We start from the raw sequence: 8,742 nt of genomic DNA on the forward strand, positions 1-8,742 counted from the left end.
GAGATAAAATAGCTTGTCTTATATAACCCAGCAAGGAATTGTTGAGATTTGGCTTTGAAGTAGAATGACCTGACTATTAAGGTCACTTGATTCATCTCTACAGTGTACTGTAACATAAAGTTAGTTAAGTGTATGGTGATTATTAAGATTTAGGGAGCAACATGGAATACTGCTTAAAAACTCACTCAGGCCCCAGTGGGAAGACTTAGGTCAAGCCCCACTCAGCTAGTTAGCATCTATGTCATCTATGTGCACAACAGAGATAACAATAGAACTCATTTTATCCTGCCATGTGGAATATGCTAAAGGTTTAGTAAGTAATAGCTGTTATTATTATATAATAATGCATAAAAACTACAGATTATAGGATCATCTAGCTTAGGAAAAAATATGCTCAAAGCCTAGATTTATCAAAAAGACAAGGCTATGATTTTCCATTAGACATTCACTTCAAAGTAAAAGTGTCCATATAATTTTGCCATAATCAAAAATTTTACACATCATTATATTTTTATTTAATTAAATGTCTCAAGTTAATAATGGCAAGGACAACATGATTTCTAAAACACAATTTTTCTCATTTAGTTCTTCATTGGCAAAAGGTAAATTCCTAAAAAATGCATATATAAGGTCTTGTAAATAGTCTACTACCTTAAAATAATCACAAAGAATTGAAATATAGTTAAGACTGAGAAACTGCATGAACCTTCTGACTATTATCCCTCTTCTACCACTAGATTTTTCTTTCCTGCTTTTTTGAAACTTAGATCCAAATCCTAATAGCAGCACTCATTTTCATCATCCTTCAGAAACATCTACTCAATGAAGGCAACTGTGAAAAACCGTACATGAGATAAGATATATACAAACTTTCAAGCACAAAACAATAATACAATGTCATTATTTCAACCAAAAAATAGAAACAAGAAACCCACAACATATAGCACGGTGATCCAAACAGTCAAGCAGTATTTTAGATATTCTTTACATTACTGGCCCTGCATCATACCTGGGTGTATGTATGTACATGCAGTATTTGGCAACACTTATTTAATTAGGTACTTTTAATTTCAATGAACATTTTTGTTCCCATATGTTCTCCTGATCATGTTAGAATTTAAAAATATTTGTATTTCGCACATATGTAGGCCTTTGAAATAAAATAGAAAATATGATAAGACTAACAAATAACAAAAGACGGCCCATTAAATCACTTGGAATAGAAAAAGCTTGTGCCAGCTTTTCCTTTGAAATAAAGAGGAAATGGTGCACTACAGGCCCCAGATTGTTTTTCTGAGGTGATAGGATATTATGATTTGTTGTATCTGTTTCCTCAGGAAACAGCAAACGTTGAACATGTCAAGGCTTTTCAGGAATGAAAAAAAATCCAGAAAAAGACTGCCAAATTGGCAAGGACAACTTTCCTATCTTTGTTTGAAGAGCATCAACTCGGAAGTTATTTTATTTCCGAATAGCCTTTCTCATATTGCCAACAGAAATCCATTACAATATATAAGAGCTAAGATTTCTTGTCCCTTTTCACCTTTATTTGCCATCTTTCAAGTGGCAAGAGTCATTTTGACCAGCAGATTAATCAACTGTAAGACGGATCCTCACACAAAGGTAGGTACTTGGAAATATAAACTTAATAATATTTACTTTGAATATTAACATTTTTCCCAAAGATATCATTTTCAAAGATAACATTTTATGGGCTTTTCATAGAACATTCATTATCAGCAAAAACATAAGCAGCTGACATGAAACTATAAGTCATTACATGCATTAAATTTTGAAAACTTCTGGTTTTTACAGGTCAGAGTAAAACATTCATGTTGGGCATTTGGGCCAATCAGTCCATCCAAGTACACAATTGGCTTTTCCTCCTGATGTACCTTAAAGTTCTTGAAATTTCATAGGGATAGAATACTCTCAGGTGTACTCTAAAGAGAAAATTGTTCTACAGAATATTTTTATTATTGGTTTTTCTTTTGTTTTTCAAACTTCTTTTAAGAATGGATCATAGGAAAAGTAATAGTTGAAGGAATAGCCACACCCACATATATATAATTGAATATTCAGTGAAATTTTGTCCATAGAATTCTTTCAAGACTTGCATTGCTCAGACCACACACTCAACCTATGTGCAGAGTTGACTATTAGGAAGCCAGTTTGCTCAATGGTGCATGGAGTTGCTTTCCCAGAACTCAAGCTATCATGTATTTGAAATATATTGTAAAATTTGAACCAATTGAGAGTAGAATACCTGGACATCTCCATGTTCTCTGCCTTAGTCTCTGATATATGGATTTTTGGAAGCACTTTGAGACCACTCATCACAGACTAAATTAATTTGATAGAATGTTGTTAAAATTAGGAAATAGATTATGTGACTCTTCTCTTAGACTATATCCAACAGGGTGATTCCTTTTTTGTTTTTTTTCTTATTTTTAAGCTGTTCCAAGAAATTAAATTTGTAACATAAGATCTAGTTAAAATGTTAATATCTCAAACCCATCTATAGAAATCTATAAAGTAATGTACCTACTATTTTAAAAATATCAAAATGTTCAAATATAAATAAGTATACATTTTAAAGTAGTTACTTCTAAGGGAAAAACCTTAATTATAAAAACTTCTATTGCTCAGAACAATTTATGAACAACTCTTTTGCATTATCCCAAGGATCAGTTTACAAGTCAAAAATAAAAACTACTTCCACTATTTTGAAGTCAAATTTTATAAGCCTACTAATATTGCCCCACAGTAACACTGAATTCAAAATAATGTTAGGCAAATTCCCTAAAAATGCTATAGTAGGATATTTGTATTACATTATATCCAAATGTTGAGACATTTTAAATACTACTTTTTAATAAAAAAAGAAAATCATACTGATCACCTATTATGCTTACTTTCAGAGGCAACTGAAAGGATGAAATCACTGACTTGGATCTTAGGCCTTTGGGCTCTTGCAGCATGTTTCACAGTAAGTATCATTAATCATGGTCACACAGCTTTATACTTTTCTCATTAACTATTACTTCAGATTTCTTTTTACATTAATGATGTTACCTTTCCATCAATGGTTAATAACCATTGATGAAACACTGTTTAGGACTTAAATTTTAAATTTAAAATCTAATTTAAATAGACACACATGTCTGATGGCTGCCATACTGGACAGCTCAAGTCTGTAATATCAGACTGCATTAAAAGCATATGTATAAATGTAAGTCCCCATACTCTAGTCAGTTACACAGTAGGCAAAACTCTATAAAAATAAATAATTAAAATAAAACTGTTTTTCCCAGCATGTAGTTTATGGATTATTTACACCAGAGTCACCTGACTCACTTATTAAAAATGTAGTAAAGACCTCATCCAAGCCTCAATAAAAGCATCACGTAATGGGAAAGATGCATTTTACCAAGGATCTACAAGTATCTTCGCATGCTAAATTTTGAGAGAATGCTAAGCATTTATATATAAACAACTACTTTGTACACAAAACCAGGTTAAAGACAAATGAGATACTAAATATCATACAAAATTACAAAGATGTTTTTAAAACACACGTATTTCAAAGTAGTAGAATCATACTTGATTTCAAAGTAGTGTTAGATTAACTCTAGGGACAGAAAGAGAAGATTAATTCCAGAGTAATTTCCACCGAAGTACTATAAAATCTACTATACCAAAGGGGAAAAATATGAAGCTGTTTTTTTTTTTTTTACATTATGACTTCCACAAATCAAGCAACATAAAATTATATCATTGTGAGACATGAATCATAAAATAATTCCTCTTTCATCTACTTTCAAAAAGGAACAAAAGCAGGAAATTCTCAGGTTACTGAGGTAGTCTGACCTTTGCTAAATTACTCAGAGCATTATATGTTGATATAATTTTTAATAAACCAATAAAATATATTGACATATTTTAAGGCGATATCTTAATGGCTTGATTATAAAGCTGATTTTCAATATTTGTATGCCCTCAGAATACAAAAGAAAAACATTTTATAATTTCAAAGTATCAGGCTTTTATTATATAAAATTTCTTTATAAGATTAATTTGAAAAAGATAACTTTCTGGGCCGGGCGCAGTGGCTCATCCCAGAACTTTGGGAGGCCGAGGCGGGCGGTAACTTGAGGTTAGGGGTTCAAGGCCAGCCTGGCCAACATGGTGAAATACTGTCTCTACTAAAATAAAAAAATTAGCCAGGTATGGTGACATGCACCTGTAATTCCAGCTACTCCAGAGGCTAAGGCAGGAGAATCACTTGAACCCGGGAGGCAGAAGTTGCAGGGAGCCAAGCGAAAGCCACTGCACTCCAGCCTGGGTGACAGAGTGAGGCTCTATCTCAAAAAAACAAGAAAAAGAAAAAAGAAAAAGATAGTTCTCTGATAACATAAGCAGCATAAGTAGATATAAACCTTTCCCCCAACTTAATTATATGAGATTCATGATGATTGATAATTATCGAATGTTGGAAATGTAAAGGGTAGCATGTCATTTACATGTGTGTGTATATGTACACACACACACAAATAAAGCAAGTCTAACTACTATTAGTCCCATTAAAATACAAATAAATTTAGGTTCAGAGTATCCATGTCTTAGATGTACTGTTCCTAAACAAAGTAATGTAGGAGATTAGTGTCAATTATAGCCTTTTGAGAGTAGTGTTTCTTCTTAACATAGTATTTTCATCATTTTTCTGAGTTTATTACCTTTAGAAAGTTGTGGAAAGGGAGCTAATCAATGTGATTGGGTATATTTACCACAAAGATTTTTCATTACTTAATATTAAGATCAATATCAGGATATCTTTAGGAGGCAAAGATAGTTTCAGCTAATTTTTTAATTGTTTCGATAATAAAAGTGAATGGAGTATTTTCCCACACTAAGGATTTGTTTTCTTGACAATTAAAAATCAAGTCCTGAACTTCCATACTTCCTAACTAGTCTTTGGTTAGGCAGCACTTGGGTCAAATGCCCTGCATAATACCACAGAATGTCAATAGCTAGAAAAGACAAACATGAGGCCAGTTCTACAGAAGTGCCTTGGCATTTTTCGTTTGTTGTATTAGTGATCCTAATAAAACTTTTACTAGCACATTAAGGACAGAAGCCAGGTTGAAGAGCAAATGGGAATTGAGAAGTAGAGTTGGCAAATCTAGAATACGCTTTCATAGAGCTTCGCTTTGCAGGAAAGACATGACAAGAAAGTCAACGACAACAAGAGTACCAGTGGTTGAAACTGAACCTTTTATAAGCAGGGAAATAATAAAACTTGATATTTCTTTTGCAAATGATCTATTTAAACTTTCTGTATATTTTAGGTGAAAGGGTAAGAGTAGAATCAAACAGTCAAATCAAGGTGTCATTACAGTAACTTGGGTAAAAACAAATGTCTTAGGTTAGAGTGGAAGTAAGAGAAATGATAAGAAGTGGTTAGAATTAGAATTCAGGAAGGGAGATGCAAAACCAGTAGGATTGTAGGGGAGAGGGGTGAGTTGAACATAAATGGTAGTTGTTTTCCGAAGAAAATGAGTCAGTTTATAATTCCTGTCATTTAACTGTCTCATTTTCCTCAGAAAACAAATTGCAATATTATAGTTACAAGAAGTAAAGGGAAGACTGACAGAGCCAAGTCCCTGAGAAGACACTTCTAAAAAAAGAGAAAATTCCTAGCTATCAATGACTCCGTGGTTGTGTGGCCAGTAAATCAGGGAAGTTCATTTCTAATTGCCTGAAATATCTTGGTGAAGCAGGAGAAAAGCCACTTTGGTGGGGGTAGGTGAGAGCTCAGGATGAGGTGGAGAATGTTGATAAAACTGGCATCAACTTGGAAAATTACAGGCTTCTGGGGAAGTGGGAAGAGATAATCTAAGATAAGATACGCAAAAAAGGATTTCAGGCAGCGCTGAAGGGCGCTAACTCTGATGGTACAGTGCTTGTGACATCCTCTAGCGTTGTTAAGAACCTGGAATTAGGAATCCAGGACAGGGATGCTTTACCATAATACTAAAGTTTAGGATTAGCAAGGATAATGGCCAAATAGGTGAAGGGACTGAGGACCACAGGAAGTAAATGTAGTTTTGTGTCCAAAAAAAGCATCTGCTCTAAGCAACCTGGACTTCTTGCCATCAGTAGAGTGGAACTTCATTCTTACCCCAGAGCATTTGTGTATTTTCCTTCTATTTGGCATGTTTCCTCCTTATTTTGTATTCTTTAAGCTTCTTTTCAAATGACTTCTTCTCACTAGAAAAATCCTTCATCATTTTCCTATCCAGAACTGATCGCTTTAACTACCTAATATATTTGTTCCTTGCACTACTTTCTAGCTTTTGTATCTTAATTTTTTAAAATGGAGACAGAATCTTGCTACGTTGTCCAGGTTGACCTTGAACTGCTGGCCTCAAGCAATCCACCCACCTCAGCTTCCCAAAGTGCTGGGATTACAGGCATGAGTCACCATGCCCAGCCTCAGCTACTTTTATTCCTAAAAATTGTGCTCTATGTATACCATACTTGAGCCAATCATTGCTCTAAACATTTTACAGGTAATATTTCACAACAAAAATCTGACTATAACCAGAGGAGGTGGGTCCTTTTATTAACATCATTTTTCTGACAAGAAAAAGATACTCAAAAAGTATTCCATATTCACCCAACCTCTATGTGCCAGAAACAGAACTCAAACCCTCGCATGAAACCCCACAGACTCATTCCACTCATTTCACTTCCCTTTAAATCATATTTATCCTGCCTTGTATTGTAACTCCTTGGCCTGTAGATTCATAGAAGATCTGTTTGTAACCCTGGCTCCCCACCACAGCTCCTACATTAGCTCATTGCACAAAGTAGGTGCTCATGATGTTTTTCACAATTTATTAGTGTTCAAAGTCTGAACAGCCCTGAACTCTTGAATTAGACATAAAAAGACATTTTTCTCAGCCTGGAAGGGCATTTATTTCCACTTACAATTTATTTAAATGACAGATTCGACTATAGGCAAAGGGTAAGATTTTTGCTCATTATATAAATATATATATATTTTTAGTCAATACTATCCCTGCTTTCATAGACAGCCTAGGTAATCAGAAAGCAAAAGAGAAACTTTTTTTCTTTGATAATAGACTTTCAGACTATGTGACTTAGATACAATGTAATGATTTTCTATTGCTGCATAACAAACTACCACCAATTAGTAGCATTAAAAGCTCATAAATATCTCAGTTTCTTTGGCCATAACTCTGAATTTGGCTAGTTGGCTTCTCTGTTCAGAGTCTCACAAGGCTGAAAAGGTGTGTCCACTGCTGTATTTATTTTTCTGCAGCTCAGCGTCCTTTTTAAAGCTTATATGGTTATTGGCGGGATTCAGTCCCTTGGTTATTGTCCTGAAGCCCCTACTTTCCTGCTGCTTGTGAGCCAGAGGCCACTCTCAGCTCCTATAGCAGGTCTACAATGTACCTCCACGTGGCCCTCCCCACAACATGGCATCTTGATTCAAAGCACAGAGAAAAGCATTTGCTGCAGCCTCAAATCTCTCTGATTTCTTCTGTCTCTGACATTGTAGAATCTTTTTTAAAAGGGCTCACCTGATAAGGTCAGGCCAGCATGTGCCAGCAGGGAGTAGAAATCTTGGGGCCATCTTAGAGTTCTGCCTACCATAGAAAGCATTCACCCTTATATTTAACTGTGAAATAGGTGAATTAAAATTATTTACTTCTTTTTTCCACAGCCTGGTGAGAGTCATAGAGGCCCCAGGGGACCATATCCACCTGGACCACCGGCACCTCCTCCACCTTTTGGCCCAGGATTTGTTCCACCACCTCCTCCTCCACCCTATGGCCCAAGGAGAATTCCAGCACCTCCTCCCCAACCCTATGGTCCAGGGATATTTCCACCACCCCCTCCTCAACCCTAAGGTCCACCACTCCATCCTGATGGCCCAGGTTATCCATAGCCTCCTTCCCAACAAAGACCCTATCCACCTGGACCTCCATTTTTCCTGGTAAATTCTCCAGCTGATCCTACCCTCCCTACTCCTGCACCTCAAATATGAACAACCGCAGCAGGTGCCACCACCACCACAAAAGACACCACTACCCTTGTAACTACTGCTTCTACTACCCAAAATACGAATTCCAACACTGCTTCCAGAAGACTTTTATGTAAAATCGCTTCCGTTTTTGAATGAGAATGAAAAATTCCAAAAGTGTTGAGCTTTAGGGAGAAATAATCTCAGAAAGAAATTGTAGAAAAACCCCATGCAAACACAACATTTATACCAATGAGGTGAAAATAAAGAATTGAGCATCAATATGAAGTCTCCACTGTTGTCATCAGAGCAACATTTTTCCCCCAGTTATGTCGCCTAAATGAATATTAGTGCTGCCAGAAGGCTAGTCTTGTCCCATGAGGCCAAAGGGTAATTAAGGAAAAATGAAATGAGACACTTGAACTTGAAACTTAAGGTTATGAAGTAGGAAGAGTAAGGAACAGGATTCTCTCTTCAGTATGACAACCCGTCAAACAATTACAAAGCCCAAAAGACGTTAATAGATACTAAAATGAATAGGCTAACGGGCACACCAGGAGAATATACCCCATGCCTGGCCGGGAGGGTCCCACATCCCCGGAGCCTCCCTCCTTGCTAACACAGCAGTCTGCGGCGATCTAACCGCAGGGCAGCAGCGAGGCTGGGGGAGGGGCGCCCGCCATTGCTGA

The 8,742-nt window shown here is 36.1% G+C and overlaps 1 protein-coding gene across 1 annotated transcript; it reads left to right on the plus strand.

Moving 5' to 3' along the window:
- The first annotated feature begins 1,488 nt into the window (after positions 1-1,488).
- On the plus strand, positions 1,489-8,331 carry SMR3B (submaxillary gland androgen regulated protein 3B). Its single transcript, XM_011927098.1, has 3 exons — positions 1,489-1,623; positions 2,922-2,989; positions 7,754-8,331. Exons 2-3 carry the CDS (start codon positions 2,936-2,938, stop codon positions 7,937-7,939), a joined length of 240 nt encoding a protein of 79 aa, XP_011782488.1. The 5' UTR covers positions 1,489-1,623; positions 2,922-2,935; the 3' UTR covers positions 7,940-8,331.
- The last annotated feature ends 411 nt before the right edge of the window (positions 8,332-8,742 follow it).

This window comes from Colobus angolensis, unplaced genomic scaffold (genome assembly GCF_000951035.1).
Source record: "Colobus angolensis palliatus isolate OR3802 unplaced genomic scaffold, Cang.pa_1.0 Scaffold70, whole genome shotgun sequence".
In the NCBI taxonomy this organism is placed as follows: domain Eukaryota; kingdom Metazoa; phylum Chordata; class Mammalia; order Primates; family Cercopithecidae; genus Colobus; species Colobus angolensis.

What these genes read in the sequence shown, in the direction of transcription:
- SMR3B (XM_011927098.1), top strand. Translation starts at nt 2,936, where the DNA reads ATGAAATCACTGACTTGGATCTTAGGCCTTTGGGCTCTTGCAGCATGT. An exon ending in CTCTTGCAGCATGTTTCACA is followed by an intron (nt 2,990 to 7,753) that starts GTAAGTATCATT and finishes TTTTTTCCACAG; the next exon opens with CCTGGTGAGAGTCATAGAGG.